The following is a 20765-nucleotide window of genomic DNA, read 5'->3' on the forward strand; positions in this document are numbered from 1 at the left end:
TATCGCGTTAACGGCCGGTAAAAAAATTTTTTAAATTTAAATTCTCGTAAAAATATTTGACGCAATTAACGCACATGTCCCGCTTAAACAGATTAAAATGACGGCACAGTGTCATGTGCACTTGTTACTTGTGTTTTTTGGAGTTTTGTCGCCCTCTGCTGGCGCTTGGGTGCGACTGATTTTATGGGTTTCAGCACCATGAGAATTGTGTAATTATTGACATCAACAGTGGCGAGCTACTAGTTTATTTTTTGATTGAAAATTTTACAAATTTTATTAAAATGAAGAGGGGTTTTAATATAAAATTTCTAAAGATGTCATCCCGATCGATCGGGTCCGATCACGTCATTTTCAAAGTATCGGAATCGGCAAAAAAATATCGGACATGCCTTTTTTTAATATATATATATATACATATTTTCAATTAAATCGTTGTCTAATTGTATTTAACGTTACAGAAAATGTCTTTCACTCATCCAGAGTCTTTAGTTTTGGCTTAAAGTAAGGTTATAAAATTTATCGCGTTAACGGCGGTTATTAATTTTTTTAGAATTAATCTCGTTAAAATATTTAACGCAATTAACGCATGCGCTGCACGACTCACTCATGTCGCGTTCAATCAATGATGGTGCCGTTTTACCTATATATAGAGCTTAAAAGGCAGCGTAAAATGAGTAGAGTGAACTTTGGCAGTCTTTGGAGCCTTTATTAAAATGGCTAAAGCCTTACAATCCCTCTCTCAACAATTAGAAATATCGTGGGAAGCAACGTGGGGAAGAAAGGTAGTAGTTGTCTTTTTCTTAACCCCCTATGTTATTTTCCCAACGCAGAGAAGATATATCAATTGGTGCCACTACGCACAGTCATGGTTGCACTTCCCATCATGCATTTGGGCAGAACAGTTAAACGGCTACAGTATCATTTACTGAAAGCTCAACAAATACACTAGATGGCAATATTTAGTCACAATATACGAAGTCACATTTATCCTTTAAGAAATACAAGTCTTTCTATCCGTGGATTCCTCTCACAGAGAGAATGTTAATAATGTTAAATGCCATCTTGAGGATTTATTGTCATAATAAACAAATACAGTACTTATGTACTGTATGTTGAATGTATATATTCGTTCAAGTTTTATTCATTTTTTTCTTAATGCATTGCCAAAATGTATATGATCCGGAAAAATTATCGGGAATGATTGGATTTGAATCGGGAGCAAAAAAAAAAAAAAAAAGCAGTCGGATCGGGAAATATCGGGATCGGCAGATACTCAAAGTGAAACGATCGGGATCAGATCGGGAGCAAAAAAACGATCGGAACAACCCTAAAAACTTCTATAACTTGTACTAACATATATCTTTTAAGAACTACAAGTCTTTCTATCAATGGATCACTTTAACAGAATGCTAATGCCATCTTGATGATTTATTGTTATAATAAACAAATACAGTACTTATGTACAGTATGTTGAATGTAGATATCCGTCTTGTGTTTTATCTTTCCATTCCAACAATAATTTACGGAAAAATATGGCATATTTTATAGATGGTTTGAATTGCGATAAATTACAATTAATTTTAAAGCTGTGATTAACTCGATTAAAAATTTTAATCGTTTGACAGCCCTAATTTTTTTAGACATTGACACCTTTTTAAAACGATATCTTGATTCTTGGCAGGAGCATATCGATAACCTTTGGGGATACAAAGTATCACGATATAGCACCATTTCGATATTTTGTCACACCCCTACTCTGTATGTTATGTAATCGACCCCAACAATGAATTGATCCTTGGCAGGTTTTATTAAAACTACCTAAACTTGATTCATTTGTGCTACTGTATTAAGACATCACTACAAAATTAGGGCTGTCAAACGATTAAAATTTTTAATCGAGTTAATTACAGCTTAAAACTTAATTAATCGTAATTAATCGCAATTAATCGCAATTCAAACCATCTATGAAATATGCCATATTTTTCTGTAAATTATATATATATTCTGTAAAATAAATTGTTGGAATGGAAAGATAAGACACAAGATGGATATATACATTCAACATACGGTACATAAGGACTGTAGTGGGCATTTCACTCTACTGTCATTTAAATCTGTCTATGCGGTCCTCACTCCGAAGCGTCTACTTTTTCCAAAGCTAGACAGCTAGTGAACGACGCCTTAATAATTAGACTTCTTCCTTTTTCATCTGATTTATTAATAAAATGGCCTCAAACCATTATCCTCTTTAGACCGTCGTAAAACTACAAAATAAAAGTACACAAGCATTGCATTAGCAACTACGTTAGCTTAGCACGCTATACAGGTTCACTAAACATAAACAAAAAGCGTCTCATACAAAAAATATAACATTTCGCTTACTAACATAATATGTACATTCTTTACAACAACCATACTTACGGACAAATCTTGTCCAAGGATCATATAAGCACATTATCAGCCCGAGACGTCGTGCAGCCATAATGAAGAAAGAAAAGAAGAAAATAATAAACCATGTCGCAAAGCGACCACAAGAGTTCGCTGTTGGACAGCGCAAAATGTCTTGCTGTAAAACTTACCAAAAGGCAGAATACTTTCTGAGCGGGACATGTGCGTTAATTGCGTCAAATATTTTAACGTGATTAATTTAAAAAATTAATTACCGCGCGTTAACGCGATAATTTTGACAGCCCTATACAAAATACATTAAAAATACACATTTTTATCAAAGTAATCAAGCTCAGTGATTTGATATTGTAGTAAAAATATGACATTATAGCAAACTTGGTGTTTAATTACGGTATACACACATCGTTTGTTTTACTTAAATGGACCCTGATCATTCCGTCAGCAGGCTTCAGGTGCAGGTCTTGAATGCCTCACATGAAAATTCAGCGATACCTTGACTTTGGAGTATAGTTTCTTCAGTGACAAAGCTTGTACCTCAATTTACTAGACTTTCAAAAAACGTCTAGCGCACAACACACAGCAAATATATTATACAGTGGGGAGAACAAGTATTTGATACACTGCCAATTGGAAAACCCATTGGCAGTGTATCAAATACTTGTTCTCCCCACTGTATATGGCGGAAAACACTCAGGTGACTTGAAGTTCCGCTCTGAGACCCGCAATTTAGCCAACTTTCTAAATTGTCCGATATGCATGTGTGATACATCATTGGAAAACTTAAAATCTCAATTTTCTGTGGGAAGAAAAATTTTGAACAGGAGGGCATTTTAAAAAGTAAAAATTAAAAAAAAAGTTTTTTAAACAGCAAAACCCTATCTGGAGGCGAGAGCACACGAGAACAGAATTACAAACGCCATGACTTTAACGAGATATTATCGCGTACTTAACCTGTTTCAATCCAAAAACTCCATGTAGCATGTATCAGCGAGTATCAAGAAACAGCTGTGAATGGCCACAGCTGGATTTTTTGGGGATTTTATGGGTGAAACATGGTAATATAACAAGGGTTGCAATGCAGAAATCGCAGACATCAAGGAGTGGTCGAGATTTTCTTTTTCATATATTTACCCCTTTAAACGTTTTTTTTCAACTTTTTTTTGTTTGGATCGATTATTTATCATCTAACATATCGGAGAAAATCCGACAATAACAAAAAAAATACAATTAAGCGATAGTTATGAGGTAGATATCCGTGACTTTTTTACAGACGCCATTTTTTCATTGTGAAATAATTTGTTTAAAAGTTTAAAATGTGTGAGTGAATAATTTTAAGTTTGTTTTTTTATTTTTATTTTTTTTAAACGAAATATGAGACATGAATTAATGATTCTAAGCTAAAAACGACAGACATTTTGAATAATAAATATATTTAATTACCTTGGTTTTATGGCTGGGTTTAAACAAAAGCGGTTGCGTCTGTAAACGGGGGTTTTCAGGGTAAAACGGGCAAATTAAAAATAGTTTGGGGGTTTCATTCGCCATGAATCTGCTATGGCAGCATATAGACATATTGTTATATCAAACACAACAGTTGTTTTGGCTTAAAATACAGCAGTTTCTTTTAAAGAGGAGTGCAAGAGCAAAAACTGCTTTTTCAGTCTTGTCTGTGTTTCCGCCAAATAATACTCAAGTGACTTGAAGTTCCCCCAATTTGGCTAAATTTAAAAATTGTCCGATATGCATGTGTGATACATCATTGGAAAGCTTAAAATCTCAGTTTTTTAAGTTTTTGGTGATATAACAAGGGTCGCGATGCAGAAATCGCAGACAACAAGGAGTGGTTGAGATTTTCTTTTTCATATAGTTACCCTTTTAAACGTTATTTTTCAATGTTTCTTTGTTTGGATCGATTATTTATCATCTAACATATCAGGGAAAATGCGACAGTAACAAAAAAAAAAAAAAATACAATTAAGCGATAGTTATGAGGTAGATATCCATGACTTTTTTACAGATGCCAAATTTTTTATTGTGTCATAATTTGTTTAAAAGTTTAAAATATGTGAGTGAATAATTTTTCAAAGTCGTTTTTTTTTTTTAAACTAAATATTAGACATCAATAAATGATTCTAAGCTAAGAATGACAGACATTTTGAATAATAAATATAATTAATTACCTTCGTCTTATGGCTGGGTTGAAACAAAAGAGGTTGTGCGACGTCTGTAAACGGGGTTTTTCAGGGTAAAACGGACAAATTAAAAATAGTTCGGGGGCTTCATGTGCCATGAATCTGCCACGGAGGCATATAGACGTGTTGTTCTATCAAACACAACAGGTGTTTTCGCTTAGAATACAGCAGTTACTTTTAAAGAGGAGTGCAAGGGCAGAAACTGCTTTTTCAGTCTTGTCTGTGTTTTCCGCCATACGTATATATATTAACCAAGTGACTGCTCAAAACACTACCAAGTTGGGGCATTATAAATTAAAGTACCAGTCTAGATGTACACAACGAAGAAGATGGCTGCTGGTTATTGGCTAAATATTAGGCAGGTGATACTTGATTTTCACCGGCTTCTTGACATCAGGTGCCGGTGACATGTTGCTGTTTGCTAACTGTGGCAGGTACTGAGCCTGGACAGACAAATAGAAAATCAATCAGCTTTTACACTCCCATTTGATCTGGGTCACCTCACTCGCTCACCCCAGTCTGTCTGCGACGGAACCCTCTGTCATGGCGTCTAGCGAGACGTTGTTCCCCCTCGCGAGCCCAAGCGGTGCTAGCATCCCCGTGGATGTAGGGCAGCGCCAGAAGCTCCTCGCACGACAGCCTGAGTGACGGATCCATCACTAGGCACGACTACAGACAGACAAACGCATTCCAAATGCATCCAGGTTAGGTTCTTTGAAATCACAAGTGTCAAACTCATGACTTATGTGTCAGATCTGGCCCGACACAGACTTGTGTGTGGTCCACCAAAGACTAGGAATATACTGAAAGCAAAATTCTTGGCTGAAACCGAATATTGGAAACACTTGGACGAAAACCGAAACATGTATGTGATTCATTTTTCTAATTACATTTTTAAAAAATATTTATTTTTAGAGATGTCCCGATCGATCGGCAAAGTATCGGAATCGGCAAAAAATCGGACATGCCTTTATATATATATATATATATATATATATATATATATATATATATATATATATTTTTTAAATTATTATTAAATCGTTTTCTAATTGTATTTAACGTTACAGACATAATATGTTACACCCATCCAGAGTCTTTAGTTTAGGCTTAAGGTAGGGTTATCAAATTTATCCCGTTAACGGCGGTAATTATTTTAATTTATCACAGTAAAAATAATGCAATTAACGCATGCGCTGCACAACCCACTCACTCATTGTCGCGTTCAATCTGTAATGGCGCCGTTTTACCTACATATAGAGCTAATAGGCAGCGTAAAATTAGTAGAGTGAATTTTGGCAGCCTTTGGAGCCTTTTTTTAATTGGCCTTACAATCCCTCTCCCTACGATTAGACATATCGTGGGAAGCAATGTGGGGAAGAAAGGTAGTAATTGATCTTTTTCTTAACACCCAATGTTATTGCCCAACGCAGAGAAGATATATCAATTAGTACCAGTACGCACAGTCATGGTTACATTTCCCATCATGCATTTGGCCAGAACAGTTAAATGGCTACAGTATCATTTACTGAAAGCTCAACAAATACACTAAAGGCAATATTTAGTCACAATATACAAAGTCACACTTATCCTTTAAGAATTACAGGTCTTTCTCTGTGGATCCCTCTTACAGAAAGAATGTTATTAATGTAAATGCCATCTTGAGGATTTATTGTCATAATAAACAAACACAGTACTTATTAAGCCTGTCGCAATATGCAATAATTCCATTTATCGTGCGATATATAAAAATGAAGGCGGTAATTTTTCCGCTGCGATTTATCGCCTCACGTGCGTGCGCGCGTGCGGCAGACGTGCTGTTAAAAGTTCGGATTCTTCGTTACCAACTGCGCAAAATGCATCTTCATTCCAAGTCCGGCAAAAACTAGCGCCGGAGCCAATCGTTCCCATTATATCCTGTTGTTCAACGTATACCGGCCGCATCAGTGCTCCGGAGTGACTGTGGACCATCTACAGCGCGCGGTGTCGTTGACGTGTGGGTGCTCCCGTCAGGAGTGACATTTCACGCGGGTGGCTGTTTTTCGGCACAACGCTGGATATTTACAACGAAGTCTGCCAAAACATTGTTACCGACTAGGCTGCTACGAACAACCTCGCTTTGACAATAAACAGCTGAATGAAATTAAGAGCGCCGTGTCATATGCTGGTGTTGTGTAGTAATGAGCAGACGTGACTTCAGCGGCGCTTGTTAACTTTTTTAATGCGCGCACACACTAGATATTATGAAATGGCACACTAGATGTGCTACGTCCCATGCCACTGGCTACGTGAGCACAGAGTGATTATGGGTTACGTAGTCCATATTGACCCTACCCACGTGACGTCACAACTCCGCCCTCCTGACTGGTGCCGCCCAATTGTCCGTCAACACATCGTGTTTACCTGTTACGGCTACGTACATTCCTCCTATTTAGGGCGTGTTTTTCTGCTCGTTAACATTAATAATCAAAATGGTGAAGGCATGTGTGGCGGTCGGTTGCATAACAGAGAAGATAGACGGAGAGACGAAGTTCTACCGGATTCCGAGAGACCCGGAGAGGAGAGCGAGATGGGCTGCTGCAATTCGACGAGAAAACTGGGCTCCAAACGATTACCACAGATTATGTAGTAGTCATTTTATATCTGGTAAGATGCATTTAATATATATTTAGAGGGTTTTGGGCTGACAACCACAATTAAGATCATTGCTAGGCTAATAGCCGACAACATACATGTATGTATGTAGTGAGAGTGCTATCGCTAAACCATATAAACATTAAAAGCCCTAGCTTCATTGACAAATGACATGAAATACATTAGACTTGGCAGTGGATGTTAGCAAGAACAAAAGATTTTGAATTGAACATTTCGTCACATTTCGTAACTCACCTTTCCAAGCACAGGATAGATTCCTGCCGAATTTTCGTGGACGAGGACCTGTTTCACCCAACCAGCAACAAAGTATTTATAAGCCTCCAAGCTCTTAAAGTTTTTCACTTTCGTGAGAATAGGCTGATTTTGTGTGGACAAGATAGTTGTAAATATCAGGGTAGCTAGCAGATGTCAGGCAGATACGGCGAAGACAGCTGGTCGAAAAACATCGATTTAGGCATCAAATATGCATCTGGCGAATGGATAAACTGAAGCTTTTCCACATAACGCCTTTTATGCAACGCATCAAGTGAGTTTACGGCATCCGAAAGCACCGGGTCTTCCATGAAATGCATTATTAATTGCTCGATCAATTGAGACCATTGATAATACACACACAAAATGACGGACAAGGGGGCGGAACAATACAGCGATCACGTGATTTTGTGACGTCGGTAGGTAGGGTCTATACTACATCGATGAATTCTAAACTGTCATGACTGAGTGGAAGTTAAGAAGGCCAAATCATTCCATACCAGTGACTACAGATAATGTTGCAAATATTGTTAATTCAGTACGTGACACAGATGGATTCGGACCACAAATAGGATGTCTTGCTCATGTAGTAAACCTAGCTGCTAAGAAAGCTGTAGCAATCAACAGTGTGACCCGCCTCACTTTACAAACAGTAAAAATTGTTATCAGCACATTTATAAAAAACTTTTTCAGATCAGCAAGACGTAAGCACATACAGTAAATATTATGCACTAAAATGCATGTTTATATGATGGCAATTTAATTTTTGCTCGCTAGCAAAAAACAAAACAAAAAAAAAAACAAAACAAAAAATATAATTGTTTTTTTTTTTTTACAGAGCATTAAATGTATTGAATCGGATCGAAAATCGTGACCCCCGTATCAAAAATCGCACCGAACCGTGACTTAACTGTATCGTTGCATCCCTATGGAACACCATTGCAGAAGCTATGACGGGGAAAAGTTTTCATTTGCCTAAATGCTTAAGTTATTAAGTGCAATTTTTTTTTCTCTTTTTTTTTTTTAAACACATTTTATTTATTCTGTGGTGCTGTGCGGTATCAATATTGTTGTTGTTTTTTGTTTTTTTTTACTTAAGAGGCATGGTCTATTGTTTTTAGTTGTGATTTCTTAAAAAGTATTTTTGAATTTATCTATTAATGTATACTGTATTCTCACTGTGTTATTGTAAATTGGTTAAAAAAAATTGGGGGGGGGACGCAATAATATCGCATATCGCAATAATTTATGAGAATAATTATCGCACACTAATATTTGTTATCACGACAGGCCTAGTACTTATGTACTGTATGTTGAATGTATATATTCGTCCGAGTTTTATTCATTTTTTTCTTAATGCACTGCCAAAATGTATATGATCGGGAAAAATTATCGGGAATGATTGGAATTGAATCGGGAGCAAAAAAAAAAAAAGCAATTGGATCAGGAAATATCGGGATCGGCAGAAACTCAAACTAAAACGATCAGGATCGGATCGGGAGCAAAAAAAAACATGATCGAAACAACCCTATTTATTTAATTTAATTATTTTCCGATTAATGTTCTTTGCCTTAGCTAGGGTGACCGTTTTGCCCGGACTCGCCATATTGTTCTGCGTGTTTTTCGATAAGTGGTTGACTAAACCAGAGGTGGATAAATTCTTCAGCGTTGTACCCAGAGGTGTAGAAAGGGTCCCCGGTGGCCCCAGGCAACAAGCAACATGGGGCCCTTCCAATTCACGTGAAACACATACATACTCGCGCAGTATAATGAACACAAAGGCGGGGGGGTGCGGGTGCGCACTGCGTGCATGTGCGGTCATCTTGGCCATAAAAGTGGTGAAAACTAAGCACTTTACACTACTGGTGCACGATAATTATTGGTCCGATAATTATCGGTCCGATAATAGGAATTATGACGTCATCCCGATAAATCTAATAACATTTATAATAGGACCGATAATATGTACTGTTCTGGCTTTGCAGATTACACAATAGTATGGGAAATCACTTGACAATTGGGGGGGCATTGCTCCCACCTGCTGGTCAGAATAATTCAATGCACCTATTTTTTGTTACAGTAGTTTGGTTCAATCACTTACACATTGCGGTGTCTAGCGGTAGCATTGACAGTCGTGAATGCTTTCTGTTACGTTTCCGCCTCGGAAATATATGTAAGTATTTTATGTTTACTATTCCATATGGATGTGCAAAATATGTTTACTTCTGTGGTGAAGTGTCATATGTACAGAACTTCATAAGTTGTGTTACAGAAGCCAGCCAATGCTTTAATAGCTCAAGCGAGTGTGCTATGCTATACATATAATAGTTGCGTATGTCAGTGTATTGTGCAGTTTGTTGTACATGGAGTATTGAATATGTGTATTTTTCTGTTGTACTTTCACAATATTAAGACGAGTGTCTTCCCATAAAAGCAAGAAAACACCAAGCCTTGTGGTTTATGGAAGTGCATTCATTCTTAGCTGGCTGTCGGGCAGTGCAGAAGTGAAACGCACCGTTTTGTTCATGTCATTATGAAAAATCTGATGAGATCAAAGGCAAATCTATGTTGAATCCACCAATATTTTTTTAAACCTCCAGGTGTTCAAAAACTCAGGTTATACATTTAAAAAATTATATATTTATTATCAGTTATCGGTATCGGCTTTGAGGAGCAGGAAGTTATAGATATCGGTATTGGTTTCAAAAAATGGATATCGTGCACCCCTACTTTACACTGACTCATATGGATGTACTTACATTCATTCATGGACACACACATTTTAGCAGGTGGCCGTCCACTGCTTGAAATGCTCACCTTACGCCTATTCTGGCTCCCAGAATACGCAGCGCTTGTGACGTAGGACAATAACAGGACTGGTTGCTATGGGAACGTACGCATACCCAAGGAACCTTGCTAAAAGGAGTATTAAAATTGCTATTAAAGTCGTTTAGGATTATTTTTAGATGCATATACGTTACATTTTTCTTATAGAGTATTCGACGAGAAATATGATAGACCCATTAATAGACTTTTTTTTGAAAAATGATCATTTCTTTATGTAGTCACACGAATAATTAGGTGGCCTATGAAAATCAAAGTAAAAAGTAAAATCAAAGTACTCGGCAAGGACTTTCAGGTGGTATTAATAGCTGGTTGGACTTTCTTAAACAAGTATAATCTTCGTGACATGGTTAGTGCTGATTGGGATTGATAACAGAATTGTTAGATAATCTGCCATATAATTCCATTGTATTGAAATACTCCCTACACTTGTCGCTGCGACAGTGCAGTAAAGCTACGTGTGCTAAATCTATTGGCCCTCTGGGGGCCCCTGCTAGCTGAGGGCGCCATGCAATTGCCTGGTTTGCTTAATGGGACACGATGCCTCTGGTTTTACCCACTCGAGACACTTCAGCAGAACAGATTTTACAGATGGCTATCTGAGCAGATTTCTTAAATACTACAAAATACTTCCAAACCGCAGACATGTTGGCAAGGAGTGTTTGCAAGACATCGTCAGCCAGCAAGTTGATTGTTTTGATCACATCATTACAAAGAGGACTAAGGTTCTCCAAATTATTCGGCGGTAAACTTTTGGTTTTCAAAACCGAAAACCGATAATGCGTTTTAAGCCATTTTCGGCCAATACTTTATCCCTTTATGGAGCAAGTGACAATTTTTTTCATAATTAAATAAAATGTAAATATTAGCAATTGTTATTATATATTTTTTAATTATCAAAAATTGTTGTGTTTTTTTCTATTATTTGTTATAATTATAAATAAGTCAAAATGGATCGGGTGTCTATCACTGTAATTGGCAGCCAATGAGGTCAATGAGGGTTAAAAAAAAAAAAAAATTGTGCAAGAAAAGGTTAAAAAAAACTAAACCTTTTTTTTTTGTTTTATAATTCAAAATTTAAAAATAAAAATTAATTTAAAACAAGACCATTTGCCATTTCCCCCCTTTAAAATAACATTTCTGCAAACATCCATGAAAAGTTAAATACTTCAGAAATCTGATTTTTTTTTTCTTTTTCTTTTTTTTTTCTTCCATTTTTATGTTTTAATGAATGAATGGATTTTAAAAATCCATTTTAATCAAACTAAAAATAGAAGTTTACTGTTGTTTTTCATGTTTAATTAAAAAATAAACTAATTTTTTTTTTTTTTTACTACAACTACTACTTGCTTCCTTTTTTGCTTTCTTGTTTAATCAAATAATTGAATCTTTTTTTTTAAATTATTATTAATTGTCATACAAACAAATGAAAAACAAGAAAATGTTTGCAATTGAGAGCGTGATAAAAGAGGATTTGGATAATTTTTTGGTCAATAGAATCTTTAAATTATTCGACAAGTAAAATCGTTGTCGGTTCATTTGGTAATCAATTTTTTTGTCGATCAGTCCATTAACGGCGCCAGCCCTAGTTGGCAGACATTGGGGCTTTCAGAAGGAAACCATAATTACGATTTGGCCCCGATCAAAAATTAATTTGACACCATATCCCATAGGTTTGTGAAAACAAAATGTTATAAAATTTCAACATACCTTCATGACCTGGAGAGCCTGTGACGATGCTCCAGAAAATCGCTTTTCCAGAGTTTCCTGAGAAATCGAGTGACAGCATCAACATCACAACATACAGTGGGGCAAATAAGTATTTAGTCAACCACGAATTGTACAAGTTCTCCCACTTGAAAATATTAGAGAGGCCTGTAACTGTCAACATGGGTAAACCTCAACCATGAGAGACAGAATGTGGAAAACCCCCCAGAAAATCACATTGTTTGATTTTTAAAGAATTTATTTGCAAATCATGGTGGAAATTAAGTGTTTGGTCAATACCAAAAGTTCATCTCAACACTTTGTTATGTACCCTTTGTTGGCAATAACGGAGGCTAAACGTTTTCTGTAACTCTTCACAAGCTTTTCACACACTGTTGCTGGTATTTTGGCCCATTCCTCCATGCAGACCTCCTCTGGAGCAGTGGTGTTTTGGGGCTGTCGTTGGGCAACACGGACTTTCAACTCCCTCCACAGATTTTCTATGGGGTTGAGATCTGGAGACTGGTTAGGCCACAGGACCTTGAAATGCTTCTAACGAAGCCACTCCTTTGTTGCCCTGGCTGTGTGTTTGGGATCATTGTCATGCTGAAAGACCAAGCCACGGCTCATCTTCAATGCCCTTGCTGATGGAAGGAGATTTTCACTCAAAATCTCTCGATACATGGCCCCATTCATTCTTTCCTTTACACAGATCATTCGTCCTGGTGTACACAGATCATTCGTCCTGGTCCCTTTGCAGGAAAACAGCCCTAAAGCAGGATGTTTCCACCTCCATGCTTCACAGAGGGGTAGGGTGTTCTTCGGATGCAATTCAGTAATCTTTCTCCTCCAAACACGAGAACCTGTGTTTCTACCAAAAACTTCTATTTTGGTTTCATCTGACCATAACCCATTCTCCCAGTCCTCTTCTGGATCATCCAAATGCTCTCTAGCAGACGGGCCTGTACGTTTACTGGCTTCAGCAGGGGGACACATCTGGCAGTGCAGGATTTGAGTCCCTGGCGGCGCATTGTTTTACTGATATTAGCCTTTGTTATTGTGTTCCCAGCTCTCTGTAGGTCATTCACTAGATCCCCCCGTGTAGTTCTAGGATTTTTGCTCACCGTTCTTGTTATCATTTTGACGCCACTGGATGACATCTTGCATGGAGCCCCAGATCGAGGGAGATTATCAGTGGTCTTGTATGTCTTCCATTTTCTAATAATTGCTCCCACAGTTGATTTCTTTACACCAAGCGTTTTACCTATTGCAGATTCAGTCTTCCCAGCCTGGTGCAGGTCTACAATTTTTTCTCTGGTGTCCTTCGACAGACTTTGGTCTTTGCCATAGTGGAGTTTGGAGTGTGACTTACTGAGATTGTGGACAGGTGTCTTTCATACTGATAATGAGTTAAAACAGGTGCCATTAATACAGGTAACGAGTGGAGCCTTGTTAAACCTCGTTAGAAGAAGTTAGACCTCTTTGACAGCCAGAAATCTTGCTTGTTTGTAGGAGACCAAATACCTTTTTTCCACTATAATTAGGAAATAAATTCTTTAAAAATCAAGCAATGTGATTTTCTGTTTTTTTTTTCACATTCTGTCTCTCATGGTTGAGGTTTACCCATGTTGACAATTACAGGCCTCTCTAACCTTTTCAAGTAGGAGAACTTGCACAATTGGTGGTTGACTAAATACTTATTTGCCCCACTGTATTTCAAAAACAAATGTATATTGGAGTCATACCGTGGTGTCAGGTTCCGGAATACTAACTCCACTGAAAAAAACATTAGAGCGGAACACCTGCTGGTGCCGAGGGATGAGGTCCCCTGTAATGAATAAGGATGAGGAGGTGGTTTCTCACCACTTTAACCACTGCTTGAATGTGTACCGAGAGTTTTGCGGATGAGGTAGAGCTGGTCCACGTCGGACTTCCCCGGCCAGAGCGGACTCCCGCAGAGCAGCTCAGCAAAAACGCATCCCAGCGCCCATACGTCCACCGGGGGGCCGTACTGAGTGTCCCCGACCAGCAGTTCTGGAGCACGGTACCAGCGGGTCGCCACGTAGTCCGTGTAGTCGTCTTCTGGTCCCGCTGAGTAGACATGACATCATAGTTGTTTTCGTTAACAACAACGATAACGAAAATATTTTGTCGACGAACTATTTTTTTTGACGATGACGTGACGAGCTAAAAAAAAAAAAAACGTGGCTTGGGAGACTAGAACGTAATGAGACGAATGCCAGTTTTCGTCTGACAAGACAGTAATGAGATGAAAATGCGACATCGTTTCTGTCATATTTTCACAATGCGTGACATTTTAATATTGTGCATGGAGTACGTTAGCTTAGCTTGCTGGCGATCGTCACACATTCAAGCCTGATTTATGCTTCTGCATTGCGATGACGCCATAGCGACAACGTAAACCCTACGGCGTCAACGAGCATTCGATATTTCTGTGGCAAAGGAATGCGTTGCTCTGTAATTCACCGCCAAGCCGCTAGAGGGGTGTGGCATTGTTTTTGTACGGTTTTGGAGGAATCTTGTCGAATTCTTTGAGTTTTCTTCCGGTTAGACAATAATGCCAACGCAGATGGTACGCTTGAATGTGGATCTTCAGCTCATCAACACTGAACAACAAATGTTGATCATACAAATGTTGAGGCGCAGCTGTTGCAGAAGGTGGTCGCGGAGGTGGTCTGTCCGACTGTTGATGCCGCACAGACACTGGCAGTCACATTACGAATTCTGGCATCGGGTGAAAGATAGCAAGCGGCGTTGTCCTGGGTTTTGTCCGATTTCTTTGACGTGTCCTAAAACCAGTCAGTGGGAAGCCCTAGCAGATTTCTGGCGGTTATGAAACTTCCCAAACTCTCTTGGAAGCCTTGATGGTAAACATGTTATCATTAAAAATCACCAAGGCACCTCAGTGATGATGTATCAAGTGCGTGAACTGAAAATTTAACATCAAAACAACTCTTTTTACACCAAACCTGTGTTTTATTCTTCATATACTTGAAGTGTACAATGTAAATAAGTCACAGGCTCACAGCAAACATACGAACACAATAAATGATAAAGGGCACCAACCAAAAATATGACTTCAAGTGATATATAGCTGGCAGTTTTTGGCCAGCTGGGCCATAGCTTTGTGTAGTCATTCGCTTCCGAACACACCCATACTTGTCTCGAGGTTCTTCCATTTGTTTTAAGCATTCGCTGACCTCCAGCCCCCTATTTTCAGCAATCTCTTTCCACGAATTGCTTGCCATTTGGCAATCTTTATAATGCCTTGACAACACATTGTACAGGTGTCGTACTTGCAGACCTCTTCGATGATCCTCTCGTCAGCTTGGTGCATTTTTGAGTGTAGCGTAAGAATGTTTGTAAATGGCGGTGATTTCCCGCTGAATTGGAAACGATAGTCTGATCGGACCAATCACAGTCCATTTGCATCATGTCACCACGCGTTGACGTGACGCATAGTCAGGAATTTGTGGAGCTGCACGTCAGGCTACGGCAGAGGGTCGTAAATCGGGTCTGCCTTGACGGTGTAGGTCTGCCGCAGAAGCATAAACAGCCCTAATACACGTCGCGTTAGCATAGCATTCGTGTTAGCATTAGCATCAACTTTAGCGTGGCGAGCATCCTCTTAGTGTAACTCATTTGCTCCCAAAAACGTATAAATACGTTCTATTTTTAATTGTTTCAGTGTCCCAAAAATGTATTTATACGTCTTTTACGTTGTTGTTTTTTTTTTTTTCACAAAAGATATCTCTAGGTTCTGATGCAAGTTCGCTCCAAAGCACAGCCCTCAAAATAAATTTTAATGTAATAAAACTGGCCACTGGAGGGCAGTAGCGCATTTAGTAAGAACTCATATCGGACCATGAAAGGAAATGAATGAAGAAAAAAATAGTCAAGGAACGGAAGTTGGAAGAAGAAGCGTGAGAAAAATGTGGAGAACGATGTAAACACAAGGCACATGCCCCACACAAGTTCCTTAGGTGAATTCTGTTATAAGGTAGTGGTCACTACAAAAGAAAGATTCAAATATCTATCTTGATGAGACAGACAGGCGGTGATGAGGGAAAATTTTACCCCGTCTGCCGATAAAGCCGCGGCTACAACAGCATCATCTCTCAGTTCAATAGTTTAGTTATGTGTAAATAATTTGTTACTTTGCTATCAAAAGCTCTATTTGTCTTGTTGTCTATGTTATTTTGTAGAAGGGAAACATTTTTCAGATTTTTGGGATGTCACAAAAGCAAAAAATAGCTGTGTTAAAGTCAAAGTTATGTTTGAAATGTATGCTTTTACAAAAAGCTCAGTTTCTCTGTTTTTTCATCAGAAATTGGACAATTGCTCAAACTAAGCTATTTTCTAATGTTGATGTCTAAAGAATGGAAAAAGATATGAACTTACTTTTTTTCCTGCTGAAAGAAGAGAGTTATCTTTCTTTTGGTGGGTTCCATGTTCATATAGCAATAGAACAGAATTTTCTGTGAAAATGGCTGGGAGTGAATGAGTTAAACGCTCGGACAACTATTTTCTTTACATATAGTTCTTGGCTTCTAGGTGGTGGGTTTAATTGAACATAATGTACCTTCTGAGTGTGTATTATCATCACAAAGTTGGCGTTGTCCTCGTAGTGGCGACTAAGGGGCCGTTTACATGGGGACTCTCCGAGAATACGAAAAATTTCAAATTTACATTTGCATTTGCGTCTCCATTTGAACAATGTCGCAATTCGTGCATGAAAACGATGTAGTATTCATGCCAGGCCCTAGGGGGCAGTGCAGATTTACAGGGCGACAGAGAATGATGCACTTTGACCCCACCGAGCTCCCTCAGCCGGAAAAAAATATGCCCGCCCACTCGAAGCAATGTCATTTTTCTTTTGTTCAAAAAGGCACAAAAATTGAAACATTCAACATTTTTAATTTAAAAATATTATTAAAAGAGTAAATTAAAGCCGACATTCTGTCATATTTGCGGTTTTTAATGTTTAGTAGCACCGCTGCACACGCTGCCACGTGTACGAGTGCTGACGTTAACGGCGCGGTCTCGCGCCGCGGGAGCCTTTGATATGCATGCCGAGGAAGCCCCCCTCAACCCTCCGCAATCGGATTCTTCCACTTTGGAGGCAGGATTCAGCATTTTTCGTCTTCGTCGACACCATATGCACGCGAGGCGAGTCCGCTACTCAGTCATTGCGTCTTTGTGTCGCAGAGTCGCCATGTAAACTGCCCCAAAATGTGCTCGACTATGTTCATTCGAAATTGTTGGAAACCTCTATATATTTCTGGCCATGATGAAATTTGTATGAGATTTTGTCGACTAAAACTAGACGAAGACAAACACATTTTGAAATGATTAAAATATGACTAGGTATTTTCGTCCAAAAGACTAAGACAAAAATTAAAAGGGCTGCCAAAAACAACAGTGCATGACATGTAAGATGTCAAAGGGGCTTACTGTACATTCATAGTGAACACTAAATAAGGCAACATTGTGGAGGGATTACAAGGCCTCCTGAAAGTACCCAACGGCCAATACGGTAACACAACACGGAAACCCAACACAGGAGCGGTCAACAGTCCACACGGCTCACAGGGTCGCACTAATTGACTTGAGGTGAAGCATTGAAAGTGAGTAGGCAGTGCTGAATAAGTCATTACAGTCAGTAAATGCACATAAAGGCCACACACACACACACACACACACACAATAGACCCACTGAGAATGCGAGCGAACCCAAAGTCGCACAACTTGATAATGCCGGTCTTGGTGAGGAGGATGTTCTCAGGCTTAACGTCACGGTGGATGCACTGCAACACAAACAAACGCGCAGAAAACGTCTCATGTTTGTGCTGCGGCTGTACACCTAGCTATATATGCACTGTTCTATTTATACACCCACAGGCCAAGCACCAGATGAGGAGGATTTAAGACAGACTTTAAACTTTAGAAAAACTACAATGACATACATTTTGTTCAGTAGTGAGCTGCCAAATTTGCAGTGCGTCTCCATTTTCCTCGCTCTTCTAGTGCAGGGGTCGGCAACCTGCGGCTCTTTCAACCCTTTGATGAGGCTAAGTTATATTATATACTAGTCCTTCTCAAAAAAGTATTATAATGTGATAAAGTTCATTATTTTCTGTAATGTACTGATAAACATTAGACTTTCATATATTTTAGATTCATTACACACAACTCAAGTCTTTAGTTGTCTCAAAGTCTGCTGGCTCTTATAAATACCTCTCTCACTACCGGTTCTGTCCCAGCTGCCTTCAAACAGGCTGTAGTCAGACCCCGTCTTAAAAAACCCCATCTCGACTCCTCCGTGCTGTCCAATTTTAGACCCGTCTCCCACTTGTCTTTCCTTTCTAAAGTTTTAGAAAAAGTTGTTGTAATTGTAATTCAATTGCAAACATTTCTCCCCCCTTGACAAGTTTCAATCAGGCTTCAGGTCCAGACATAGCACTGAGTCAGCACTGTTAAAAGTACATTGCCCTTTCTGTAGATAATGGAAACCCAGCAATCCTTGTTTTACTAGATCTCACAGCAGCATTTGATACAGTCAACCACACAGTCCTTGTATCCCGTTTAGAACCCTTTATAGGTATCCGTGGTAACGCTCTACAGTGGTTTAAATTGTACCTGGAACATAGGACCTTCTCGGTAATGATAATTTTCCTCCTTACAAACTTCTCTTGTCTTGTGGGGTGCCACAAGGCTCTATTTTAGGGCCTGTTCTCTTTGCACTTTATCTCCTACCTTTAGGATCAATTATAAAGAAAAAAACCATAATATCTCTTTTCATTTTTATGCTGATGACCTGCAGCTGTATCTCCCCCTGAGACCCAACGAACAAACTGCTCTCACTAACTTAATGGAGTGCATATCCGACGTGTAGCAGTGGCTAGCACAAAACTTTTTACATCTTAACGAAAGCAAAACTGAATATATTACTTTTGGCACACCTTCTATGTTAAATGCTCTTGAGCCTAACCCTGGCACTCTGGGTCCCTTTTTTAAAACACATGTTAAAAATCTCGGAGTGATATTCGATTGCAGGCTCAACTTTGAAAAACAGATTAGTTCTGTTGTATGAGCAAGTTTTTTCCAGCTCCATCTCTTGTCCAAAGTGAAGCCTCTTCTTACTCGCCACGACCTCGAAAAAGCAATTCACGCTTTTATAAGCTCAAGGCTGGATTACTGCAACACACTTTATGTTGGTCTTCCCAAGTCCTCAATTTCTCGTCTCCAACTTGTTCAAAATGCAGCTGCTCGATTTTTAACAGATACACCTAGACGTGAACATATTACCCCCGTGCTATCATCGCTCCACTGGCTTCCAGTCCATTTTAGAATTGATTTTAAACTTTTACTGTTTGTTTCCAATTCTATTAATGGCCAGGCTCCTTCTTACTTATCGGAAATTTTAACCATCCGTAATTCTGGCAGGCCTCTTTGCTCTACCGGCCAACTTCATTTGCACGTTCCGAGGTCCAAACTCAAACAGTGGGGAGACCAATCTTTTGCGGTTGCTGCGCCCAGGTTTTGGAATAGTCTTCCCCCTGAAATCTGCACCACTACAAATTTGTTTATTTGTTTTTTAAATCTTGTTTAAAGACACACCTTATAAGACTCGCCTTTCCCCAAGATTAGTTTAGCCTGGTTTTATTTCTTTAGGGTTTTTAATGTTTTCGGATTTTATCTGTTTTATTTGCTGTCTGACTTTTATCGTGATGCATTGTTTCGTTTCTTTTTTCTTTTTTTTCTTCCTAATGTCATTCTATAATACTTTCCTGCCTTTTATTTACTATGAGCCATGTTTGTCTTTGTTGTAAAGCACTTTGGGGACCTTTCGGGTTTTGTAAAGGGCTATATAAATAAATTTGATTTGATTGATTGATTGAAGTAGTTCAAGGCTTTTATTGTTTTAATATTGATGATTTTGGCAAAAAAGTCCAGAAAAACCAAAAATCCCTTTCTCAAAATATTAGCATATCATGAAAAGGTACTCTAAAAAAGCTACTAACCTAATCATCTGAATCAACGAATTAACTCAAAACCCCTGTGAAAGATTCCTGAGGCTTTTAAAAACTCCCAGCCTGGTTCATTACTCAAAACCGCAATCATGGGCAAGACTGCCGACCTGACTGCGGTCCAGAAGGCCATCACTGACACCCTCAAGCAAGAGGGTAAGACATAGAAAGTTTCTGAGCGAATAGGCTGTTCCCAGAGTGCTGTATCAAGGCACCTCAGTTGGAAGGAAAAAGTGTGGCAGGAAACGCTGCACAACCAGAAGAGGTGACCGCACCCTGAGAAAGATTTTGGAGAAGGGCAGATTCCTGACCTTGGGGGACCTGCAGAAACCTGGAAATAGGCTACCGGTGCCGCATTCCCCAGGTCAAGCCACTTTTGAACCTAAAACAGCGACAGAAGCGCCTGACCTGGGCTACAGAGAAGCAGAGCTATACTGTTGCTCAGTGGTCCAGAGTACTATTTTCAGATGAAAGCAAATTTTGCATGTCATTCGGAAATTAGGTGCAAGAGTTTGGAGGAAGAAGGAAATGCCAAAATGCCTGAAGTCCAGTGTCAAGTACCCACAGTCAGTGATGGACTGTGGTGCCATGTCAGCTGCTGGTGTTGATCTACTGTGTCTTATCAAGGGCAGGGTCAATGCAGCTAGCTATCAGG

General features: G+C 38.9%; 1 protein-coding gene across 3 annotated transcripts in view; it reads right to left on the minus strand.

Moving 5' to 3' along the window:
- Positions 1–4479: 4479 nt before the first annotated feature.
- Positions 4480–20765, minus strand: part of LOC130918022 (cyclin-dependent kinase-like 1) — a 57280-nt gene continuing 40994 nt past the window's right edge. For all 3 annotated transcript variants that reach the window (XM_057839874.1, XM_057839873.1, XM_057839875.1), the window contains exons 5-10: positions 17797–17887; positions 13950–14150; positions 13805–13887; positions 12063–12119; positions 5115–5270; positions 4480–5044 (exon numbers count right to left, since the gene is read on the minus strand). In XM_057839874.1, the coding sequence (XP_057695857.1) occupies positions 4949–5044; positions 5115–5270; positions 12063–12119; positions 13805–13887; positions 13950–14150; positions 17797–17887 (684 nt within the window). In that variant the 3' untranslated portion in view covers positions 4480–4948. The remainder of the gene's footprint in view (positions 5045–5114; positions 5271–12062; positions 12120–13804; positions 13888–13949; positions 14151–17796; positions 17888–20765) is intronic.

The sequence above is a fragment of the Corythoichthys intestinalis genome, chromosome 6, assembly GCF_030265065.1.
Source record: "Corythoichthys intestinalis isolate RoL2023-P3 chromosome 6, ASM3026506v1, whole genome shotgun sequence".
NCBI classification, from domain to species: domain Eukaryota; kingdom Metazoa; phylum Chordata; class Actinopteri; order Syngnathiformes; family Syngnathidae; genus Corythoichthys; species Corythoichthys intestinalis.